Source organism: Hylobates moloch, unplaced genomic scaffold (assembly GCF_009828535.3).
Source record: "Hylobates moloch isolate HMO894 unplaced genomic scaffold, HMol_V3 SCAFFOLD_6, whole genome shotgun sequence".
Classification (NCBI taxonomy): domain Eukaryota; kingdom Metazoa; phylum Chordata; class Mammalia; order Primates; family Hylobatidae; genus Hylobates; species Hylobates moloch.
The window spans coordinates 111,733,688-111,757,601 of NW_026652281.1; the positions used below are offsets into that span (position 1 = coordinate 111,733,688).

Here is a 23,914-nt window from a genome sequence, read left to right on the forward strand (position 1 = left end):
CTATTCCCAAGTCTAGCGTGCATCAGAATTACCTGGAGGGCTTGGTAAACATAGACTGCTGGGCCTACTCCTGAGAGGCTCTGACTCAGTAGGTCTGGAGTGAAGCTGAGAACTTGCATTTCTAACAAGCTCCCAGGGGAGGTTGATGCCTCGGGTCTATAGTTTGGGAGTGCAGGTGGGAGTCATCCTTTGTCCCCCTCATCTTTTAGGAACAGAGTTGTCATTGTAAACTTTAGTTTGCCTCCACCCATCCATGGACCTTCAAAAGGATTTGTGAGTGCAGCATCAGCAGTCATAGTAGTTGGGTGCGTGATTGCTGACACAGTTATCATCATCCAAGGCTAAGAGAGAGGGTCAGGCCTCAAGCTGTCTGGACGAAAGGAGAGGGAAGGGAAGTCCAGCCCCTCTTCCCAGAGGACAAAAAGTGGACCACAGTCCCTCTCTTAGATGAACCAGTGACCCATCATCAGCCTTTCTCTTGATGGTCTGTGATGCCAAAGTCATTTTGCCCACACAAAAATGCAGCTTGAGGCCGGGCACGGTGGCTCATGCCTGTAATCCCACCACTTTGGGACACCGCGGCAGGTGGATCACCTGAGGTCAGAAGTTCGAGACCAGCCTGGCCAACATGGCGAAACCTCATCTCTAAAAATACAAAAACTAGGTGGTGTATGCCTGTAGTCCTAGCTACTTGGGAGGCTGAGGCAAGAGAATCACTTGAACCTGGGAAGTGGAGTTTGCAGTGAGATCAAACCACTGCACTCCAGCCTGGGCAACAGATTGAGACTCTGTCTCAAAAAAAAAAAAAAATGCAGCTTGTCCCCAGAGGTGTTTCTCAACCGTCTTCTGATTGACTCCTCCAGGGCATGTGGTGTTGAATGGGTTACCTTTCCGGGTGCCCCAGAGCTGCTCCTCCTCCCCTGCCGTAACTCTCATCCTGCACAGGAGGTTGGGAGCTCATGCCATTCTATTTAGGTTCTCTCCAGCATTGCGCATTCTCAGCAGAGCCCTGGGGGAAGCCCCTCTGTCTTCTCCCCTCCCACCAGGCTCCCTCCATGTCTGATGCTGCCCCTCCTTTCCCCTCAGTGTTCCATGCCTTCCTGCGTCACAGCGTTCCATGTCACATGCGCCTTTGACCACGGCCTGGAAATGCGGACTCTATTAGCAGACAACGATGAGGTCAAGTTCAAGTCATTCTGCCAGGAGCATAGTGACGGGGGCCCACGTAATGAGCCCACGTCTGAGCCCGCGGAGCCCAGCCAGGCTGGCGAGGACCTGGAAAAGGTGACCCTGCGCAAGCAGCGGCTGCAGCAGCTAGAGGAGGACTTCTACGAGCTGGTGGAGCCGGCTGAGGTGGCTGAGCGGCTGGATGTGGCTGAGGCACTGGTCGACTTCATCTACCAGTACTGGAAGCTGAAGAGGAAAGCCAATGCCAACCAGCCGCTGCTGACCCCCAAGACCGACGAGGTGGACAACCTGGCCCAGCAGGAGCAGGACGTCCTCTACCGCCGCCTGAAGCTCTTCACCCATCTGCGGCAGGACCTAGAGAGGGTGAGTCCCCATGCCGCCTGTCCACTCCCTGCCTGGTGGGTCCAGGAGTCCTTTCTTTTTTTTTTTTTTGAGACGGAGTCTCGCTCTGTCGCCCAGGCTGGAGTGCAGTGGCGCAATCTCGGCTCATTGCAAGCTCCGCCTCCCGGGTTCACGCCATTCTCCTGCCTCAGCCTCTCCCAGTAGCTGGGACTACAGGCACCCGCCACTATGCCCAGCTAATTTTTTTGTATTTAGTAGAGACGGGGTTTCACCGTGGTCTTGATCTCCTGACCTCGTGATCCACCCGCCTCGGCCTCCCAAAGTGCTGGGATTACAAGCGTCAGCCACCGCGCCCGGCCCAGGAGTCCTTTCTATGCCACAGTCACTGCCCTGGAGCAGCCAGGACTCACCAGGACTCAAACTGTGAGCTCTGGTGGACCGACCCTGCTGCAGGAGTCTGCCAAAGGGCTGAGGGCTTTCAGGTCCCAAAGAGTATGGGGGTGACTGACACTTTATAGAACAGAGAAGAGTCCAGTTCTTGAGTCTCCGAGTCCCTCTTGTCCTAGCCCTGTCACAGGCCTGGTGAATGGTGGGGGCCCTGCCAAGGTCATGAGGCTGAGAGCACCAGAGCTAGGGCGAGGACCCAGGCTTCTGGCACTTGCTTGCCTCTGTAGGCCCCGCCTGGTCCTAACACATGAGCTTGCGTTGAGAATCTGAGGCAGAGGAGGAACTGGGGCTTCCCAAGATGTCCCTGTAACCCATGCTGAAAGCCAGGGGCATCAAGAGCCAAGAGCAGCCAAACAGGCACGTGCCGTGCCAGGGCAGGGTAGATGGGTAAACGCGGCTCCGCGGGATGCTGGGCAAACAGAACAGAGGCACAAAGGAGACAGGGTGGACTCAAGGAACGGTGGAGTGGAAGGAAGAGGTGAAAGGGGCTGGTGGATCGCATGAGACTGGGCTGGTGGATCACAGTGTGTCTGGAAGCTGCAGAAGTGCTAAGGAGGGACTGACACACTGTGGCTGGGACTTGCACCCAACACTCCCTGGAGGAGAAGCCCCAGAGTCTGGAATAGGTGGGCTGGCTGAAAACCACCCCCAGCTGTGTGCTGGGAAACAGATGACGGTGGCTTGGTCCAGGGGGCTGAGTGAAATGAAGCAGGATTTCTGGATTCTTGTCCAGTCCTCTGAACCCCACAAGCTGTTCTGGCCTCTCCTCTCTGGGACATTTCTAGGGTTCCAGAGCATATGGGACTTTGTCACAGTGTCTCCCCTGGGTTCAGACATACATGCTCACCTTCTCCCTGGGTCCTGTCAGGAAACAGCCCTGGGCAGGAGCATGCAGGGAGCTTTGTGTGACCCAAGGCACCTGCTTTTCTTATGTGCATCGCAGTGGGCAAGGCTGTAAAATGGGTAGAACATCTCCGAGGGTGTTGTACTGTCAGGGAAGGGGCACTGGACCCAGCTTCCCCACTCCCCTCCTTCCCACTCATCTGCCCTGGAGCCTGCTCAAGAGGGAAATGACCTATTGGCCCCGGAGAGCCCTCACTGCCTGGCAGCCAGCTTGCCACCAGGCCAGAAGGAAGAGGTAGGGGTGGGAGGAACCAGATGTCCCTGGCTCCAGCCAGGACAGAGGGCAAGGCTACCTACATTGCAGCCACCACCTCCTGGCCAGCCCAGCCTCCTGTCACATGTGGCAGGGGCATCAGGTATAAGACCTTCTGGGACCAAAGCTGCTTCCAGAGTCTTCTTCAGGCCACCATGTCTCCACTCGCTGGATCTCCAGCGGAAACACCTGCTTTTACTCCTACTGTTTCCCAAACAACCCCTCAGAACTGACCTCCCTGTTCTGTGCTGGTCAGCCCACGTGTCTGTCCCTGGCTGGGTTGTCCAGGGAGGTCAAGGGCTGACTCACTTATGTAGTCATCATCCTGGAAAAAGAGACTCGAGGAAGATCCTCCCAGCCCTGCTGAGCAGATGAGGAAACTGGGGCTCAGAGAGACGAATAACAGGAAGTCTTAGAGGAACTCCATTCCAAGGGTTTTGAGCTTGAATTTGGACCTCAGTCGGGGGCAGAAAAGGAGTTGTTGGCTTATTCTCTATTCTGTAAATTTCCTGGGCAAAAGCATCCTTTTATCAGTCCCCTAATCTTCCCACCCCAGTGTTGGCTGGTTGAGGTGGGGCCTGGGGCTGAGGTTGGCAGGCTCTGGGGTTCCGGGGAATGAGAGCTGCTGCATAGCCCCCTGCAGTGGGAGCCAGAGCACTCCAGAGTCAGGTGTGAACCATCCCACTCCTCCTCCAGGAAGAGGAAGCAGGACCAATTCTGAAGTATGTGCAGCCTCTTACGGCTCAGGGGGGCCTGTCAAATGCTGCTTCCTGAGCAGCCACCAAGCTGGGCTGGCAGGCACCAGCTTTGATGAGGGCAGGGGCATGCACAGCCCTGGCAGGGCTGAGGAGGAACAACCATGAGCCAAGCTGACCCCCATCAGCGGCCCAGCCTCAAGGCCTTTCCAGGTCACACATTTGCAACTTGGGTGAATGAACAGCGACAAGAACCCTGCCACGGGGCAGGCTTTCTGCAAAGGCCCGTGGTGGTTGGTGGCCTGGCCAGTGGGCCCAGTCTCGGACCGTGGCCCAGTGCCAGCAGCCGGGAGTATCCAGCCTGTAACTGGGCACTAAGCCAGCCTGGGCGGGAATCATCAGAAGATGGGGCAGGGCTTGAGGTCGAGACCTTGGTAGCCTGACTTTGCATCCAGTTCCTGCACTCCCAGCTCTGTACCTTCTTTGTTTCAGTTTCTACTTCTCTGAGTTTCAGTTTCTTTGTCTGTAAAATGGGAATAAGAATCAGACTGACCTTGGGGTCACAGTGCATGTGGGGGACAGAGCTTAGCACAGTGCCCTCCATTGTTGGCCGTGATTGTTGTTACTGTCCTGGCCCTCAGCATTTGGCTCTTAGAAGAAGGGAGGCCAGCCCGTGTGCTCTGAGGGTGGGCTCCACAGGGGACCAAAAGGGCAGGCCCAGTGCTAGGGCCTGGGAACCCAGCATCCTCCCAGATTGATTTGTTCCTCCTCAGCCAGGCGGGGGTTTTGCTGAGAGAAACAGGAGCCGGGGCTGCTGCCGGCATGAAATCCCATTTTATGGTCAACCAGATGTGCTTTCCTAAAATTTCAGCCTTGGGCCTCGGCCCCGGCAGACACTCGGAAGGCATGGCCACTGCAGCCTCCCGGAGTTATTTATGGCTGACAAAAAAAATTGCAGCACTGTTGATCAGCCCTACAAGTGCCGGCTGGTGTCCCCTAGCAACCGTGCTGACAAGCAGGCTGTGCAGGGACTTGCTGCTTGTGGCTCTGGCTCTGGTCACCAGGAGTTTATCTGGGAGCCTGACCTGGCCTGAGGAGGAGGCCAAGAGGGTGGAGGCGGCTCTAAGACACACACCTGCCCAGAGGATGATATGGGACAACTTCCCAAGGAGGGAAAGGCTCAGCGGGAAGTGGGTCCTGGCCTCGGTGCCTGGATGGTGGTCCCTTTGGCCTCCCACCAAAGCCAACCTTGTCCTGGGCAGCTCCAGCCTGCAGACCTCTGGCTCTTCTGCCCCTGTGCCTTCCATCTCTAGGGCTCCCCCAACCCATTAGTGCCCTTGCCTCACCCAAGCCCAGTCACCACCCCCAGCTGCTCCCAGGTCAGTAGCCCAGAAATTGCCACATCCTGCTCCCTGCCCACAGTCTACTGCTGTCCCTGCTCACTTGTCTCCCAGGCCCTCCACCTTTCTTTGTCCTGCTTTCTTCACTCACTCCCTGTATGGCACTGGCCTGCTCTGCCCCAGCCCTTGTCCCTCACTGAGGCCAGACGCCTGGCAGAGCCTCACCCAGTAAGAGCCACTCCCTCCACCAGGATAAATCCCACAGCGCTGAGCAGGGCAGTCCCTGCCGCACACCCCACCTCATACCTGCTGCCCACGTGCTGAGCCCTGCCTCCCTCAGGACAGTGTCCCCTCTGTCCTCATACCAGGGCCTCTGACTTCCTGCCAGCCGAGCCTCTCGGTCCATTTCTCTTCCCTTCCCTCCTCTCTTCCTTCCCCCACAGGGGCTCTTTTCCAGCCCACACCTGCAGCTCACCAGTCTGTCTTTTCTTCATCCCCTCTGCGGGTCCTTTTCCACCAATATTTGAATCTGTTCAACCCTCTCTCATCTTCAAAAGCGAATCCTCCCTCCCTATTTCCCTCTAGTCGTGGGTTCCTCCGCTCCCACCCCCATCTCTCCTTTCCTGTCATCCCTCATGGTATTTGCATCCTTGCTGCCCACTCTGGCCGGGTTTCCGCCACATCCCAGAGCCTGCCACCTGGGCTGCCTGCAGCCTCCCCTGCCCACCTCTCCATCCCCCGATCCTCTCAGCAGCGGCTGCCTCAGTCAGACCTGCCCTTAGTCTTGGAGTCCTTTTCCTGTGATGCTCTGACCAGGTCCCCCCTGAGGTCCTGGTTTACCCCCCTCCCTCTCTGGCTGCTCCTTGGCCTCAATGGTCATCCACTGCTCTCCCCTGACTGCCTACTCCCAGGGCTGGAGGCCTCAGACTCCACTGTCTTTCACGGCTGCCCACGGTTTTGCCCCACTTGGGGGTGCTGGCTGCCCCTCCCTCTTGAGCTCCACACCAAGTCCCTTTAAAAGGCTGCCAGCATCTCATGCCCAGCATCCCCGTTAGTTTCCTAGGCCTGCCCGCATGCCACCAGCTGGATGGTGAGATTCATCCTCACGGTTTTGGAGGCTGGAAGCCCAAGGTTGAGGTGTCAGCAGGATTAGTTCCTGCCGGAGGCTCTGCAGGAGAGTCTCTTCCGTGCCTCCCAGCTTCTGGTGGTTGCCAGGAATCTTTGCTGTTCATTGGCCTGCGGACATCTGTCTAGCCTCTGCCTCTGCCAGGTCACATGGCCTTCTCCCTGTAGGCCCCTGTGTCAGGACTCCACTCATAGTAGATCAAGGGCCCACCCTAATGTAGTATGACCTCATCTTAACTATTCATATCTACAGAGACCTTATTTCCAAATAAGGTCACATTGCGAGGGTCCCAGTAAAAATGAATTTGGGGGAACACTATTCAATCCCATACAGAAGGCCGGGCGCGGTGGCTCACGCTTGTAATCCCAGCACTTTGGGAGGCCGAGGCGGGCGGATCACGAGGTCAGGAGATCGAGACCACGGTGAAACCCCGTCTCTACTAAAAATACAAAAAAATTAGCCGGGCGTGGTGGCGGGTGCCTGTAGTCCCAGCTACTCGGAGAGGCTGAGGCAGGAGAATGGCGTGAACCCGGGAGGCGGAGCTTGCAGTGAGCCGAGATTGCGCCACTGCACTCCAGCCTGGGCGACAGAGCGAGACTCTGTCTCAAAAAAAAACAAAACAAAACAAAACAAAACAAAAACAAAAAAAAAACAATCCCGTACAGAAGCCACTGGAGGTTTTAAGGGGAGAAGGGAAGTGTCTCATTACTCTGTGAAAATCCAGCCCTGGGCCGGGCACGGTGGCTCACGCCTGTAATCCTAGAACTTTGGGAGGCCAAGGTGGGCAGATCAGGAAGTCAGGAGTTCAAGACTAGCCTGGCCAACATGGTGAAACCCCGTCTCTACTAAAAATACAAAAATTAGCCAGGTGTGATGGCAGGCACCTGTAATCCCAGCTACACGGGAGGCTGAGGCAGGAGAATCGCTTCAACCCGGGACGCCGAGGTTGCAGTGAGCTGAGATTGTGCCACTGCACTCCAGCCTAGGCGACAGAGTGAGACCCTGTCTCAAAAGAAAGAAAATCCAGCCCTGGCTTCCCTTGGCCTGGCTCAGTCAAGCTTCAGCGCCTGCCCTCCTCCCTTGCCAGCCCTGACACTCCTCACTGCTCCCTTTAGACTCCTGCCATGTGGCTCTGCTCTGCCTCCCCTGGCCTGGCCTGGCTTGGATTCCTCGTTCCCAGGCTCTGCCCCCGCCGTATGATCAACCCCACTCCCACTGGCTGCTTGTGTGTCCAAGACGCCTTGCTCAGCACCCCCAAGTGTGGGTCGGAGCCACCTGGTCCTGTCAGTAGTTGATCAGCACCTACCTCCCCTGAGAAGAAAGGGGCCCCAGCGGCGTTGCTCACTTGAGTCCAAGGCCCCACACAGTGCAAGTCCACAGAGCTGTAGCCAGTGCTTAAGGGTGTGGTGGAAGGAGGCTGGTTGGAGGGTGGTTTTCAGGAGGTCCAGGTTTTGACAGGAAGGTGGGTCATCCCAGTAGGGTGGGACCAGGTGGTTGCAGCCCAGGGTGGCCCCCCGGAGTGGTACTGGCCATAGGGATAGGTGGAGCTGAGGCTCAGAGGTGGGTGGCCTGGTGCACACAGTCTTTGAGCTGAGGGCGCACACACCAGCGTGGAAGGCCACGGAGAGTCCATGCAGAGCGCATCGTGTGGAGGCCTGAGGCTGGAGCCACCTTTGTGGTACATCCTTCACGGCTGGGCTCAGGAAAGAAAGGAGGATACCTGTACCCAGAAGAGAGGTCTGATCTTGGCTGCCCTCAGACTGGGAGAAATGGTTATGCCAACAAGCAGGGGGTCTGGAACCAGAGGTCACCCCAGCTTAAGGACATGAAGACTGAACTCAGCCTTGAAGATGGAACCCAACGGGAAACAGCCTGGTCCCAGCTGGCAAGACCCTGGTGGGACCCAGGATTCAAGCTGAGCAGCTTTGGCCAACTGTCCCTGATAATGGAGTCTCCATCCTGTGCTAAAGACCAAGGAAGTGTCTCAAGGGAGGGGGCTTGGTCTTGGCTCCAGAAGTGTGGCCTGCCCTGAGAGCAGCCAGGGAGGGATGGCCCACTGGGGTAAGGTGCCAGCTGGGCAGGCAGCAGCATGGTCCATCCTGCAGGTGCTTCCTGTGGGACCACCTGTAGGAAGGGTCCATGTCCCATGAGCTTAGCAAGCTGGTGTCTAAGGCCCCAAGGGGCTCTTCCCAGCTGGCCTTGAGGCAGTCAGAGAGGCCTCTGCCCTCTCTGCTGAGGAGTTCTGTCACTGTGGCAGAGTGAAGGTGGCTGTGTGGATGTGGAAGCCTTGACCAGCACGGCATGAGCCTGGCTCAGGTCCCAGTGCAGCGGATAGACATGGGTTGGCTGCAGGCTGGGCACAGGTGGGTTAGGACTTTCTGCTCAAAGCTCTTCCGATGGCGTTCTCTCTGGCTGCAAGTACCGGGGCCATTTGTGGCTCAGGACAAGTGTTAGTTTTTGTCAGGCCGTTTGTGTCTGAAGAATTTCTTTGCTGGGAAAGAAAGGCCTTGGACAGGAGGCAGAGGGATGAAGTTGGTGACCTGGTGAGACCCTGATGAGTCTGCGGGCACTGTGGTTATAAAGGAGAGCAACCATGTTGGCAGGGCCTTGGGAGGCAGCCTGGCTGACCTTACCAGGAAGGTAAGACTCAGAGGAGGAAGGTGGGCATGCCGGGTTGATCTAAGCAGATGCTTTCGCCTGGCTGCTCTGGCTCAGCCGGGCACCACAGAGCCGAGGCTGTGTTTGGTCTTAGGTTTTGGATCCGAGACATGCAGCACAGGGCTGAGGATGCGCTCAGGGTCTGGGAATTGGTTTGCAGATGTTCTGGGCAGGATAGGCTGTGGTGGTAGCCTGTGCCCCTGGCACTGCCTCCACCCATAGCAAGGTCCCCAGAGCTGGGAGGTCTGGGGTGGTTGCCTGTGAGTAAGGTGGAAAATCTCTCTTGTTTTCTCAGGTTAGAAATCTGTGCTACATGGTGACAAGGCGCGAGAGAACGAAACACGCCATCTGCAAACTCCAGGAGCAGATATTCCACCTGCAGATGAAACTTATTGAACAGGATCTGTGTCGAGGTAGGCGCCTTCCCCACCTGCCGCCGCCACCTCCGTGTGCCCTCTCTTGCGGGGCTGGGTCCCAAGGAGGGTGTGTCTTTGGATCCTGGTGGGGTATGTGCTTGGAGCCAAGGGCCACTGGCCCCCACTCCTACCCGTCACCATCCAATTAGTAGGCCCAGACATGGGCCTGCCAGGATCCTGGGTTGTGTGTCACTAGGCAAAGAGCCAGAGGTTGGAATGTGGGCATCAGGCCTGCCCTCAGGGAGCTTTCTGGTTGACTAGGCCACAGCAGTTCAGGAGCTGATTGCATGTGAACAGGTACAGAGAAGAAGTCCTAGTGGCTCTCTGCTGGTGCTGAGGCAGGAAGGGCCAGAAGCCGGTGAGCTTGCCTGAACCCTGGTGTGCCTGGGAGTCAGTTCCGAAGAAGGCAGCTGCCCCAGAGATGTGACAGGACCTGGCTGTTGTTTCTCTCTGACCCTAACAGGATTCATGCTGTGCATCTGCAGTGTTTTTCACTGTTTTATTCTTATTCTTCTTATTCTCTTGGCATCACATGCGTTTAATGGATCTGGAAATCAAAGGCTGAAGGAAGCTTTGACATTACTCTTATCTGTTAATTGTGGTTATTGCCAGACACAGGGCCCTTCTTGGAGCGTATACATGTTAAGAAGGGCAACACTTAGCCCCCAAAACGGTACCCCAGTGTTGCATTTACATGCAGCAGAAATAGCTGGATGGAGAGAGATTTTGAGCCAGGGTCTGCCAATGCCACTTCAGCCTCAGGGCTGAGCTGGGCCTGGAGAGGAAAGCTGCTGAGCCACCATTGGAGCAAATGACTGAGGACCTCTGCTGCCCCTACTTCTGTCCGAGAGCTGAGCTGACCTGATTGTGCTTTGGCTTCACCACCCACTCTGGCCCCAACATCTAGCCTTGCCAAGTTCAGGTGCTAGTCATGGCCATGCAGAGCTCACCGTGTACCCAAAGACTGTGGCAGCTTCCTGGCTGCTGGAGCTTTCCAGGCCCCCTGTCTTCTGTTTATTCATTCAGCCAGCATTAACTGAGCATGGACTGGATAGGGTTCCTGCCCTTGTGGAATGCACCATCTGGAGAGAGAAAGGAATGTGGTATCGCAGAGGCTACAGTTGCTGCCAGTTTAGGGATAGAAGTATCAGGGATATCTTCCCAGAAGCAGTGATGCTCCAACAACATCTCAGGCGCTTGGCTGTGGCCACATATCGGCTGCAGAAGGAGAAGCCCATGCAAGGCACCCACAGTTGAGGAAGCAGAGGGTGGCAAGCCACGAGCAGTGCCCTCAGGCACAGGATTCCAGAAGCATGGGCAAGAGCCTGGAGGGTCCACATCCCCACATTGGTTCTGGGGACATTTGCAACTCCTTGTCTTGAGTGTCAACAACAGGCAGCTCTTTGTTCAGGGCAGGGCAGGGTATTTGGAGACGACTGGTTTGCCCTGTCCAAAGCTGCTGCTCACACTGTTGAGAGGCATGACGCCTGGGGTGGGACATGGGCTGTGTGCGTATCGACGAGGCTGTCTGGCCTGGCGGCTGGAAAAAGCCTCCTAGTGGAGATGATATTTGGCCTGTGAGCTGAATCAGGTGAAGGATAGGGCAAGAAAACAGCATATTTGGAGACTTAGTGGCCAGAGCATGTCTTGGCAGAGAAACTGGAAGGAGGCTGGAATGGCTGCACCGGGCAGAAGGAAGATTCCTAAAGTGGGGATGACGGGTAACCAGGGTCACATGTGCAAGATCTTCTTGTAGCATGGGGGAGGAGCTTACACTGTCCTGAGAGCAGTGGGGAGCCTCAGGAGCCTGCCTCCAGAGTATCTAGGCATTGGTTGCATGCCATGTTACAGATGAGATTGCCCAGGCACAGTGGCTCATGCCTAAAATCCCAGCACTTTGGGAGACCACAGTGGGAAGATCGCTTGAAGCCAGGAGTTCCAGACCAGCCTGTCTCTACAAAAAAAAATACAAAAATTAGCTGAGCATGGTGACACATGCCTGTATTCCTAGCTGCTTGGGGAGCAGAAGTAGGATTGCTTGAGCCCAGTAGTTTGAGGCTGCAAGCGAGCTATGATTACACCACTGTACTCCAGCCTGAGTAACAGAGCCAGGCTCTGTCTCTAAAAAATAAATAAATAAACAGATGTGGCCAGACACAGTGGCTCACACCTGTAATCCCAGCACTTTGGGAGGCCAAGGTGGAAGGATTACTGGAGCCCAAGAGTTCAAGACCAGTCTGGGCAACATAGCAAGACCCTGTCTCTACAGAATTTGAAAATTAGCCGGGTGTGGTGGCATGCACCTGTGGTCCCACCTACTCAGGAGGCTGAGGCTGGAGGATCACTTGAGCCTGGGAGGTCAAGGCTGCAGTAAACTGTGATTGCACTACTGCACTCCATCATGGGCAACAGAGCAAGACTCTGTCTCAAAACAAACCAAAACAGATGAGACTGAGGCCTGGCCTGAACTGAAAGGATACAAGGGCCGGGGTGCACCCTGAATCTCCCATCTAGTTTGCTGCCTGACTTTGAAAGCCAACCCAAGAGACCACGGCAGGAGACTGGTTCAGGGTTGCTGACCCTGGGGTTAGGAATGGAACCCAAGCCTCTTGACCCCTCAGATAGTGTTCCTTCCACCTACATGTCCAGCTCCTCAGCCTGGCATTCAAGGCCCTGCCCTGTCCAGACTCCCCTCTAGCCATTCTTCCCACCACCCACACTCTCTCCCAAGGCTGCAGGTTGTGCAGGTCAGACTGGAGTCCAGGTCCGGCGAGGGCCTCTCCTCGTGGCCCTGTGGCCACCCCAAGTCCCCCACAGGCCACAGTGGACAGTTGGCTCACCCCACCACGCCAGCCATCCCCTGGCTCCAACCTTTTTGCTGTGGAGGGTGAGCACTGGCTGATGGAGGACTCCTGGGCTGCCACGCAGGGATCTTGGTGCTGACTGAGGCCGCTCAGGGTAACCATCTCCCTCCTCCTCTCACTTTCCCTGACACAGAGCGGTCTGGGAGGAGAGCAAAGGGCAAGAAGAGTGACTCGAAGAGGAAGGGCTGCGAGGGCTCCAAGGGCAGCACTGAGAAGAAAGAGAAAGTGAAGGCGGGGCCTGACTCAGTCCTGGGGCAGCTGGGTGAGTGAGGGCCATGCTGGCCTGCAGACACAGCAGGCTTGACCATCACCACGCTTGCAGCTCTGTCTGCCCTGCGGAAGGCCAGCTGCACAGAGTAGGAGACTGAGGCTCAAGAGTGGTAACCAGGCCCTTGCTTGCCCAGGTGCACACACCTTCCACCCACAAAGGAAACAGATCTCAGAGCCCCGTGTGACATCCTGGGAAATGCCCCTTCTGTAGACCTGGATGGAGGCTGGGCCACGCCCACTCAGGAACTGTCCAGTCATTCCCCTGGCTGGGGGGTCCTGGGTGCTGGATTTTCCCAGAGGCCCATGGGACAGCCCCATGCTGGGAGGGGAGGATCTGTCAGAAAGCCCCATCCTTGTCCTACTCTCCCAGAATCTTCTAAGTAGGCCCTTCCCGCAACAGCAGCAGACTTTCCTGGAGCTACCCAGAGGAGTGGCTGCAGGACCTGGCCCTGCCCACCACCTCCACTGTCCCAGGCCTCCTGTTAGGCAGAGCAGCCTAATGGGAGCAGTGTGACTCATGGACCTCACGTGCTTCCTCCAGAGATCTCAGGGAGCATCATGGAGTCCCCATCCAGACCTTGCCTCTGGGATGGAAGCCTCGGGTCATCCTTTCTGTCCCTCTGTCTCAAGAAGGGGACAACCCAGGCATGGTGGCGCATGCCTGTATTCCTAGCTGCTCAGGGGGCTGAGTTGGGAGGATCGCTTGAGCCCAGGAGGTTGAGGCTGCAGTGCACCATGATCATGCCATTGCACTCCAGCCTGGGTGACAGAGCAAGACCATGTTCCTTCATTTCACACCCCTCCCGCAAAAAGAAGGGGATAACTTGGGTGTCTAACAGGAAACCCAGTCTCACATCTCGCCAGCTGCCCCCTCCCAGGACCTCGGTAAGGAAGGAAGGCTCTGCCACCCTCACATCTGCTGGCGTCTCACTTGCCTTCCCTCTCCCTGACATCCAGGAGGGACTGGATACTGCTTGCTACCCCTATTCGTGCCTGATCCCTTTATCCAAGCTCTTTGCGGCAAGCGCTGGGAGGCAACGCTTATAAAGACCGAGCGCCCTCTGGTGGCCTGAGGGCATTTTCCTACAGATTCCTCCTTCCGCAACCCCACCAGAATGGGGGTAGTGGGCAGGGCCAACTTCGTGGGTAGCAACCTGTGCAGTTCCACGGGGTCCTTGTTCTTGGTTTAATGCTCTGCTGCTGCCACCTTGAATTTTCTTTCCCATGGCAGGCTTTCTGGTAAAATCCAAAAAACCTGCTAGACAAACTAATAGAGCTATAACACTCCACCTTGAAATTCTTAATAATATTTGAACAAGGAGCCTATATTTTCATTTTACACTCCATCCCACAAATTATGAAGCCCATCTTGAGGGCAGCACGTCCTTCTGGAGAGAAGGGTATAAGTAGTCCCTACTCTTTGGTGGTGTATAGGAGAGAAGGGTATAAGTAGTGTATATAGTAGTGTATAAGGGTGTAAGTAGTGTATATAGTAGTGTGTAAGGGTATAAGTAGTGTATAAGGGTGGTGTATGTGGAGAGAAGGGTATAAGTAGTCCCTATTCTTTGGCAGGAGGGATGGACAAAACAAGATAGCTCACCTGGGTCTGGCACAGGGGGACAGAGAGAAGACGACGCATGGTGGTGTGCTGGGAGCGTCAGCGGGCTTCCTGAAAGGGTGGGACAGGACACACGTCTGCTGGCGTCTCACTTGCCTTCTCTCTCCCCTCAGCAGGCCTGTCCACCTCATTCCCCATCGATGGCACCTTCTTCAACAGCTGGCTGGCACAGTCGGTGCAGATCACAGCAGAGAACATGGCCATGAGCGAGTGGCCGCTGAACAATGGGCACCGTGAGGACCCTGCTCCAGGGCTGCTGTCAGAGGAGCTGCTGCAGGACGAGGAGACACTGCTCAGCTTCATGCGGGACCCCTCGCTGCGACCTGGCGACCCTGCTAGGAAGGCCCGAGGCCGCACCCGCCTGCCTGCCAAGAAGAAACCACCACCACCACCACCACCGCCACCGCAGGACGGGCCTGGTTCACGGACGACTCCAGACAAAGCCCCCAAGAAGACCTGGGGCCAGGATGCAGGCAGCGGCAAGGGGGGTCAAGGGCCACCTACCAGGAAGCCACCACGTCGGACGTCTTCTCACTTGCCGTCCAGCCCTGCAGCTGGGGACTGTCCCATCCTAGCCGCCCCTGAAAGCCCCCCACCACTGGCCCCCGAGACCCTGGACGAGGCAGCCTCAATAGCTGCTGACTCAGATGTCCAAGTGCCTGGCCCTGCAGCGAGCCCTAAGCCTTTGGGCCGGCTCCGGCCACCCCGTGAGAGCAAGGTAACCCGGAGATTGCCGGGTGCCAGGCCTGATGCTGGGATGGGACCACCTTCAGCTGTGGCTGAGAGGCCCAAGGTCAGCCTGCATTTTGACACTGAGGCTGACGGCTACTTCTCTGATGGGGAGATGAGCGACTCAGATGTAGAGGCCGAGGACGGTGGGGTGCAGCGGGGTCCCCGGGAGGCAGGGGCAGAGGAGGTGGTCCGCATGGGCGTACTGGCCTCCTAATTCACCCCCTTCCCTGTCCCGGGCCCTGCCCTGATCCCCCCACAAGGCCTCAGCCCAGTCACAACTGCCATTTCCAGTCTCTGCTGAGTGTCCCAGACCCTCGAGGCTGCCACTCCGTCGTGGTTTTATTTTTAATATAGAGAGAGTTTTGAATTCTACACTGTTGTCTTTCCTCTGTGCTGGCCTAGGACATTAGGATTCCTTCCACGGCTCCGGCCGCCAGGACCCTGCCAGGTCCCGTGCACCATCCCTGCCCTGCCCACGTGGTATTGCTGGGCTCCTGGCTAGATACAAGCAAGGTGGAGAAGAGCTCAGGACTCCAGCCCGCTGCCACTGGGTGACACAGACTGTCGTTTGGGCATTATTTCATGGCAGATGGGCCAGTCCAGGGCCTACCCCGCCTTGTCCCCAGATCCCACTGGGGTCCATTTGGGGGGGTCCTGCTGCACTCCACCGATCCCCAAGGAAGTATAATAAACGATACCCAGCCAGAGTCTACTCACTGTCACAAGCACAACGAGTTTATATGAGAAAGCACTGAGGGGGTGCAGAGGGCCCGGTGGTTCCAGGGGAACCGAAAGCTGTTCCTGATCAGCCTGTATCATCTGAGGCCTGCCTGCCCACCCTGCCACCCTCCCCTCCCTTGCTGCTCTGCCCCTGCCAGTGCCCAGCCCAGCGGCTCTGGGAAGGGGTTCCCAGAATCCCTCCTGAGCTGTGTCATTTACTCAGGGGACTCCCAAACAGCCAGCTGCCAGTGCAGGTGGAGGGCTGTAGGGGAGGGCCAGTGCCCAGACAGGGTCATGGGGCTCAGACCAGCCCACTGTAGAGAATCACTCTGGGGCTCCAACTTCCTTCCTTCCTTCGGGGCCAGTCTCGGCCGAAGTCTGGTCACTCTCAGACAGAGCTGACCAGACCAGACCGTTTGCCTTTTCAAGTTTCCTAGTCCTGCTAAGAGATGAGCTTCTTCCGTGGTTTCCTTTTGGAAACTCCTCCTTCCAACAAGCAGTGGGATCCCGGGGCCCAGGGCGGGCCGGTGTTGGCCGCTGGGGCTGTTGTAAGTCTTGCTGGATGTTCCCCTGTTCCTGAGCCTTAACCCCTCGCCCAGCCATCCCCCCTGTCCTTCCTTCCCCACCCCACCCTTAGGTCCCAGGTAGTTGCTCTGAAGAGTTTCAGTAGAGTGGCCCCAGGGTGATAGCTCAGGGAACAACAAAAAAGGAATTCCGTGAAAACATTTTTTTTTTCTTTGATGAATTACTCCTGGGTCACTTCCGCCACTGGTAAAGCCAGAACTTCTCCAACAAGAACCTTTTAAAAAGTCCAGTGAATCAGTCGAATCATTCTGTGGATGCCAAAGAATATTTTGACCATAATACAGCACAGCCTGGACCTGACAACTTGTCACTTGGACTTTTTTTAAATGGAGTTCTTTAGCAACAAAGTATAGAAACATGTTCATTGCACACACCCAAGGAGAAGAGCTCAAGTGCTTGGAAGAGGATGCTTTGCTGCTGCTGAAGTGTACCTGGGTGTTAGATTTCAGATCCTGGGCTGAGCCCACTGTGAGCTTTCCTAAACTCTGAGACTCACAGAGGGGAAAGATACTGATGGTGAAACCAGCATGGAAAACGTCTTTACCATGTGGTTCCCTCCTCCCCAAATACATAAAGCAAATAAGCAGGATGGGGAACAGCTTGACCTTCATCCACCCCTAACTCCAAAACTATCAAGGTACGACAGTGGCATTGTCATCGACACTCAATTTCATGTGAATTTTAGCAAAACAGGAAACAAAGATAATGACTCAGTTCAGAGGATCGGACAAATGTGTCTAGTCCGGGTGGACTCGGAGGGAGTGGGGTGGGCTTCAAGAATTCTGGGCGTTGGGATGGCATGAGCTACCCCGTAGAGTTTAGTCTGCCTGCCCGCCTTGGTAGTAGTGACCAGTCAGTGTCAGCATCAGTGTCCCAACCCCAGTCTCTGTTTACTGCCTTTGGACAGAACTTCTTCCTTCCCCATGCTTTGGGTCACCTCGGGCTGCAACCCTGTCTGTGCCAGATTGCCCGGTCTGACCCTGCAGGTAGCAAAGAGGTGAGCTTAAAGAACAACCAAACTCTGCCAGGGGTCCCGGAAAGCCCAGGGTCCAGCAGTCTCAGCACTTGACCCCTTGCCCCTTCACACCATTCTGGGGCAGGGGCTGGGCCTCCCTGGTGGCAGGGGTGGGTGGAGAATTAGGGAGAGGGTGCAACGAGTCTGGCCCCTTGCCTCGCGCTGGCTGGTGTTCTTCCAAGAGGCTCTGCTCACATTGTTGGCCTCTGGATTCTGGCCCTTCTTCATTGGCTATTGCTTTGGACTGGACTGTCCCTGAGCCTGTGTCCTGCAGAACCCAGATGTCTGTTAGACTGGCTGGCTGCTGGGAGGGGAGGGGGTTGGCCTTTCACTTGGGGGGCCCTTTCACTCCCAGGCCAAGCCGTGGAGCAGTCTTCTCCAGGCAGCTGTCTCCACCTCCAGGATGTCCACCAGGCTGCAAGGAGAAGGATGCCAGCCACCCATCCTTCCCCAGTTCCCAGCCTTTCCCCTGTTAGTCACAGCCTTTTCTCTCTTTTTCCGGTCTACTGTTCCCAGTGTAGAGGGCTTTGCTGCCCGAGACTGAGGCAGGTTCCTTCTCCAGGCCAGAGGTGGAGGTGGATCTTTCTCTCGACCACGTCTGCCTACACACACTGCTCCTCCGCAGGGAGGGAGAAGCGGCTCTGTAACTCATTCTGGCTATCGTCCCCCTTCTCACTGACCTGACCACCCACCACCTCCTTCCGCCTCATCACATGACAAAGGATAATGTGCAAGAAAAGTATTTTTATGTATCATAAATGTATTTTGAAACAAATGGGAAGAAGAAAGGTAGAAGGGTTTATTTTATTAAATGAGCCTGACTTAGTGACGGTGTGTGAGCATTTGCAATGTAAGGGCCTCAGCTTCCTTGGAGAAGCCACCCCAGGTTTCCAGACATAGATGTTGAATTGTTTGTGGGGGGTGTGCCAGGCCACATCTCGTGTGTCCGCATGCAGGCACGCCTGTGTGTACTGTGTATGGGTGCACCGTGGGACTAGCTGGGACAATTCCTAGAGATTCAACTGCCCAATTCTAACCAACATTGGCAGCAGCTGAACTTGGCATTTCGTTGCTAACTGCCAGATGTGGCCAACCTCTGTCCATTCACAAACCACTGAAAAATGATCTGGATTTCTGTAGCAAGGCCCTTGGGGAGGGCACTCTCCCATGCCCTTGGCCTCGCTGGCCACATTGGCCAATGAGCCAGGGCTGGAATCTGAGACCTTTGGTTGTTCTTTAAGGCACCTCCTGCCACTTTCTCCCTCAGAGGCACAAACACTTTGTGTTCCATGTCAGTTTGAGGGGACGGTGGGGGGATGATATGAATGTCACAGGAGGAGACACCTTCTGTCTTTGTTTCAAAGAAAGAGATGTGCCATTTGTTAATATACAAGAGAAATATTGAAAATATATTGAAAAGAGCAATTTTAAATTATTTTTGGCTTATGTTGCAATATTTATTTTCTTGTATTAGAAAAGATTCCTTTGTAGAGAAAAAATGTATTTTTCATTAACGCAAAGACCTATTTCTCCTTTTTGTACATTGTCCATGTGCGCAACCCTTAACGAGCAATAGAATGTATGGTCACCTGGGTGTGGCCAATGCCCGCTGTGCCCTGCATGATTCTGTGTTGCCGCTGCTGCATAGTTCCCAGCCCCATCCTGTCCTGCTCACTCATGGGGGCTTCCAGACCCCGGCCCCACCAGGGCTTGTGTCATAGGGAGCCCTTTGCACTCCTCGTGTGTTGGCAAACGCAGTTAATAAAGCAATGTTTTCTGTGCTGGCTGGTGTGAGGCTCCACTGCATTTGGATGGGGTAGGGAACCCTGGGAGTCCCACACACACACCCGACAATGGGCTCAGCAAAACCACGGGGTCCCTGAGTTTTCCAAGGGATCTGCTGCCACCTCCTAAGGAATCATAATAAAGACGTTCAGTGCACACCAAGAGCTATAATTTCAGAGCAGTATTTATATTTTTCATTGTTATTATTATTATTTTTTGAGACAGGGTTTCACTCTGTCACCCAGGCTGCAATCTTGATTCACTGCAGCCTCGACATCCCGGGCTCAAGCTATCTTCCCACCTCAGCCTCCCGAGTAGCTGGGACTACAGGTGCATGCCACCATGCCCGGCTGATTTTGGTAATTTTTGTAGAGACAGGGTTTTCCCATGTTGCCCAGGCTGGTCTCAAACTCCTGGGCCCAAGTGATACGTCTTCCTCGGCCTCCTGAAGTCCTGGGACTACAGGCGTAAGCTGCCACACCTAGCCTCAGGGTAGTATTTCGTTTGATCTTCAATATGTTCCCCTGGAATTGAGAGGACGAGGGATGCACCCAAAGTCGAAGATGTGCTAAGAGGTGAAGCTCTGCATCCAAGGCAGGACTGCTGCACTCCCCACCCACCACAACCACCTGCCTGGGACCATAGGAAAGTTTGGGAGGAGCCTCCAGGGAGTGTCCCTAGGTCAGTGAAGATTTTTGCTTGAGTTTGCTCTTCATTCATGATTTTCTGAGCACCTACCCCGAGCCAGGCTCTGAAAAGAGTGTGGGGAATGTAGCTGCTGTCCTTGCTTGGGGTGGCTCACACAGGCAGTGAGGGAACTGGGAGTTTTCATGGAGGCCTGGGCTGGTCTAGGTGTGAGGGGGTTCAGGAAGGGTTTCTCTGAGGAAGTGACACCATTAATTCATTGATTCACTGATTCATTCAACAAGTAGTCTTGACGGACACCGCACTGCCAGTGTGCTGGGTTGTATACTGTGCATGTCACCAGGCCCCTGTCCCCCTAGAACCTCCAGGCAATGGAGACTTAATGAAAAAATAGTTGCTAGTCCAAGGGAAGCTGGGTCGGAGAAAGGGATGATGGGCATTCCTCATAGAGGGCTTGGCCTATGCAAAGATGGATCAAGCTATATCAGGGGAGGGTCTTGAACCTTCTCTGAGGGCTCAGAGCAAGGCTGCGAGAGACAGAGGTTACATTAAGACTCAAAGAATCTTAGCTTCTGGGGCCACTGACTTAGTTGTTTGCCACAGAGAATTGACTCATTTCCTCTCCAGGGCAGTAGACGGTAGGTTCCCAAGGGTGCCTCCAGATCCAATGTTCTGAGTCCACAATGCATAAGGTATTGGAAGTAAATTTGGGGTGGAGTGTGTATGTGCCCCAAATGCCTGTGGAGGGAGGTCTCCCTGTTAGGGCACCTGGGAACCTGGTTCTCTCAGCCCCAGCTCCAGCAGCTCAGCTGTGAATGGGAAGGGCTCAGCGTCCTCAACTGTGGAATCAGCATGGGATGCTGGCAGGAAATCAGCCCTGGGGCTGAGGGGGTATCTGGGTGGCCAGCCCACCTGGCCATGGTAAGAGACTGTCAGCCCCGTGGCCCAGCTGCCCTGGACTTGGCACCACAGCCTCTCCCTCCTCCTGCAGCCAGCCCAAAGCAGGACCACAGTGATCCAGAAGAATGACTCAGGCTTGCCCCTCACTCTGAAACCACACCTGTGTTGGCTGGGCGAGGTGGCTCATACCTATAATCCCAGCACTTTGGGAGGCCAAGGTGGGTAGATCATTTGAGGTCAGGAGTTTGAGACCATCCTGGCCAACCTGGTGAAACCTCATCTCTACTAAAAACACAAAAAATTAGCCGGGTGTGGGGATGCACACCTGTAATCCCAGCTACAGGGACTAAAGGGAGGTTGAGGCAGGAGAATCGCTTGAACCCGGGAGGCAGAGGTTGCAGTGAGCCAAGATCATGCCACTGCACTCCAGCCTGGGAGACAGCGCAAGACTCTATCTTTAAAAATAAATAAATAAATAAATAAATAAAAACAAAATAAATAAATAAAACCACACCTGTGAACCTAACCCAGCTGATAAATGTAGGGCAGGGGGATTCAGGGTACATGTTCGTCTATTCTTTAGAAATATAGTGCAAGTCACATTTGTAATTCTAGTAGCCCCATTTTTAAAAAGTGAAAAACAGGGCCAGGTATGGTGGCTAATGCCTGTAATCCCAGCCCTTTGGGAGGCCGAGGCAGGAGGATTGCTTGAGCCCCGGAGTTCGAGACCAGCCTGGACAACATGGCAAGACCCCATCTCTACAAAAAAAATTTTTTTAGTTGGCTGGGCATGGTGGCGCACACTTTTAGTCCTAGGTACTTGGGTGGCTGAGGTGCTTGAGCTTGGGAGGTCGAGGCTGCAGTGAGCCATGATAGCACCACTACGCTACAGCCTGGGCGACAGAGTGAGACTGTTTCAAAAAACAAACAAACAAAAACAGATAAAGTGAATTTTAATAATATATTTTATTTAACCCATTACATCCAAATGTCTTTAAACATGTAATCAATGTAAAATAACTATTAATGAGAGATTTTGCATTCTTTTCACAATCCAGGGTGTATTTTACACTTACAGCACATCTCAATTCAGACTAGCCACATTTCAAGTGCTCAAAGCCACATGTGGCTAGTAGCTACCTTATTGGGCAGCAGAGCCCTAGAGACCCTCAGCCTTCCCTTGAGTTGCCCAGGAGTCATCCAGGCTCCTATGGAGTGAGAGACAGATAGTCATGAGGAACCCCTGACCCCCTTCCCCAAGGGAAAGCAGGAAGCTGAGGACCAGGCCTGGCCCTGCATTCCCAGCCCTGGTCCCTCTGGGACCCTCTCTGCACCAGCCTACATGGCTGCTTGAGGGCAGGAGTCTCACATTTGATTAGCACTCCTAGGCTTCTTCCCTAGAGTTGGCTGTCCCTGCCCACTGAGAGCCCCTGAGCACAGGACTGGAGAAGGATGGCACTGACCTGGTCGCAGCCCCCTCATGGTGGGCCAGTCCTCTTGCCACCAGGACTCACAGCTGATGGCACAGGGATCTGATGGGAGGCTGGGGGTGGTCTTGGGGACTACCTTTCTCTTTGTTTTTGTTTTTGTTTTTTTGGCCAGCCTGGAGTGCAGTGGCGCGATCTCTCCTCACTATAACCTCTGCCTCCCGGGATCAAGCGATTCTCCTGCCTCAGCCTCCCAAGTAGCTGGGACTACAGGCGCTCGCCACCACGTCCGGCTCATTTTTTGTATTTTTAGTAGAAACAGGGTTTCACCATGCTGGCCAGGCTGGTCTCGATCTCCTGACCTTGTGATCTGTCTGCCTCATCCTCCCAAAGTGCTGGGATTACAGGCGTGAGCCACAGCACCCAGCCTAGGGGACCACCTTTCATTCATGCAGATATTGAGATATTGATTCAGCACTTACTGAGCATCTGTTGCAGGGCCCTGAGGACACTGTGGGGACAACATGCCCCTTCCAGAGACCAGGCCAGAGTAGGAGACAGACTTCAAGTAGATATCACAAATCAGTGTGCAGTGACATACTGAGACTGTGCTGCTAGTGAGAGAGTATTAATCTGTGGGGTGAGGAAGGTCTCCATTGCCCTCTCTGAATTCCCTTAGTCGCTCCAAGCTCCTGCAAGGTAGGGTCTGGGGCGCCCCCTGCTGCCCGCTAGGCCCTAGCCCTGGCAACTCCCACCGCGGGTCCCAAGGCCCACAGGGCCAGGGCCAACCCCGCACTTCCAGGTTGCAGAGCTCCAGCCTCCCCCTCCTCTGTCCCTGCTGAGGCTCCTGCACCCCAGCACCTCCTGCTGCATGCCCCCTTGCCAGCCAGGGCAGAGAAGAGTCTTCTCTATCAGGCTTCAGTGACAGGGTGGTTGTTAAGGGACGAGGCGCCTCTTGGGAGAATAAACCATTGGCTGAGGTCCGCTGGGTGCCCAGTCCCAGGTTGGATGGGTGGCCAAGGAGACCCAGACCCTGCCAAAGAAAGGAAGGAAGTTCACAGCAGAGTGGAGAAAGAGAGCACTTGGTCCTTCTAGAGCTGGCCTCAGTCCTCCTTGCAGCCTCCGACTGTGTTCAGAACAGCCAGAGGAGGCAGCAAAGGCGCCTTTTCTTGGAGATGAAAGCTTCAGGACTCACACAGGTGCCTCTGACCCCACAGAGGCGCCTCTGGCCCATGCTGGAAATGCGGGTATCTCCAAGTGGCCTCGCAACTACCCTGTCTCAAAAAAAAAAAAAAAAAAAAAAAGAAAAGAAAATTAAAATTAAAATAATGAATAAAAAAGAGGCGGGCCGGGCACGGTGGCTCACGCCTGTAATCCCAGCACTTTGGGAGGCCGAGGCCAGCAGATCACAAGGTCAAGAGTTTGAGACCAGCCTGGCCAACATGGTGAAACCCCGTCTCCACTAGAAATACAAAAATCAGCCGGGCATGGTGACAGGCACCTGTAATCCCAGCTACTCAGGAGGCTGAGGCAGGAGAATCCCTTGAACCCAGGAAGCAGAGGTTGCAGTGAGCCGAGATGGTGCCATTACACTCCAGCCTGGGTGACAGAGCAAGACTCCATCTCAAAAAAAAAAGGAGATTGGCCAGGAGTGGTGGCTCATGTCTGTAATACCAGTGCTTTAGTACGCTGAACTGGGAAGATCGCTTGAGCGCATGAGTTCAGGCCCAGCCTGAGCAACATAGTGAGACCTCATCGCTACTAAAAAAAAAAAAAAAAAAAAAAAAAAGAGAGAGAGACAGGGTCTCACTCTTTGAGATGGGGTCTCACTCTGCTGCCTAGGCTATAGCACAGTGGTGTGATCACAGCTCACTGTAGCCTTCAACTCCTGGGCTCAAGTAACCCTCCCACGTCAGCCCTCGGTCTCTCAAAGCTCTGGGATTACAGGCATGAACCACCACACCTGCCTGAAGAAAATTTTTTTA

The 23,914-nt window shown here is 55.0% G+C and overlaps 1 protein-coding gene and 1 non-coding gene across 11 annotated transcripts in view; one reads left to right on the forward strand and one right to left on the reverse strand.

Annotated features, from left to right (window-relative positions):
• JADE2 (jade family PHD finger 2) overlaps positions 1-18,953 on the forward strand; it is an 87,564-nt gene extending 68,611 nt beyond the window's left edge. For 4 of the 10 annotated variants that reach the window (XM_058441215.1, XM_058441216.1, XM_032157925.2 and 1 more), the window contains exons 9-12: positions 1,087-1,551; positions 9,248-9,365; positions 12,366-12,494; positions 14,234-18,946. In XM_058441215.1, the coding sequence (XP_058297198.1) occupies positions 1,087-1,551; positions 9,248-9,365; positions 12,366-12,494; positions 14,234-15,066 (1,545 nt within the window). In that variant the 3' untranslated portion in view covers positions 15,067-18,946. Of the gene's footprint in view, positions 1-1,086; positions 1,552-9,247; positions 9,366-12,365; positions 12,495-14,233 lie in introns of all 10 variants that reach the window. The other 6 variants (XM_032157927.2, XM_058441213.1, XM_058441217.1 and 3 more) reach the window with 5 other exon arrangements.
• On the reverse strand, positions 13,730-13,789 carry LOC116472057 (U7 small nuclear RNA). Its single transcript, XR_004248969.1, has one exon. It is a non-coding gene; the product is annotated as a U7 small nuclear RNA (small nuclear RNA).
• Positions 18,954-23,914: the final 4,961 nt, after the last annotated feature.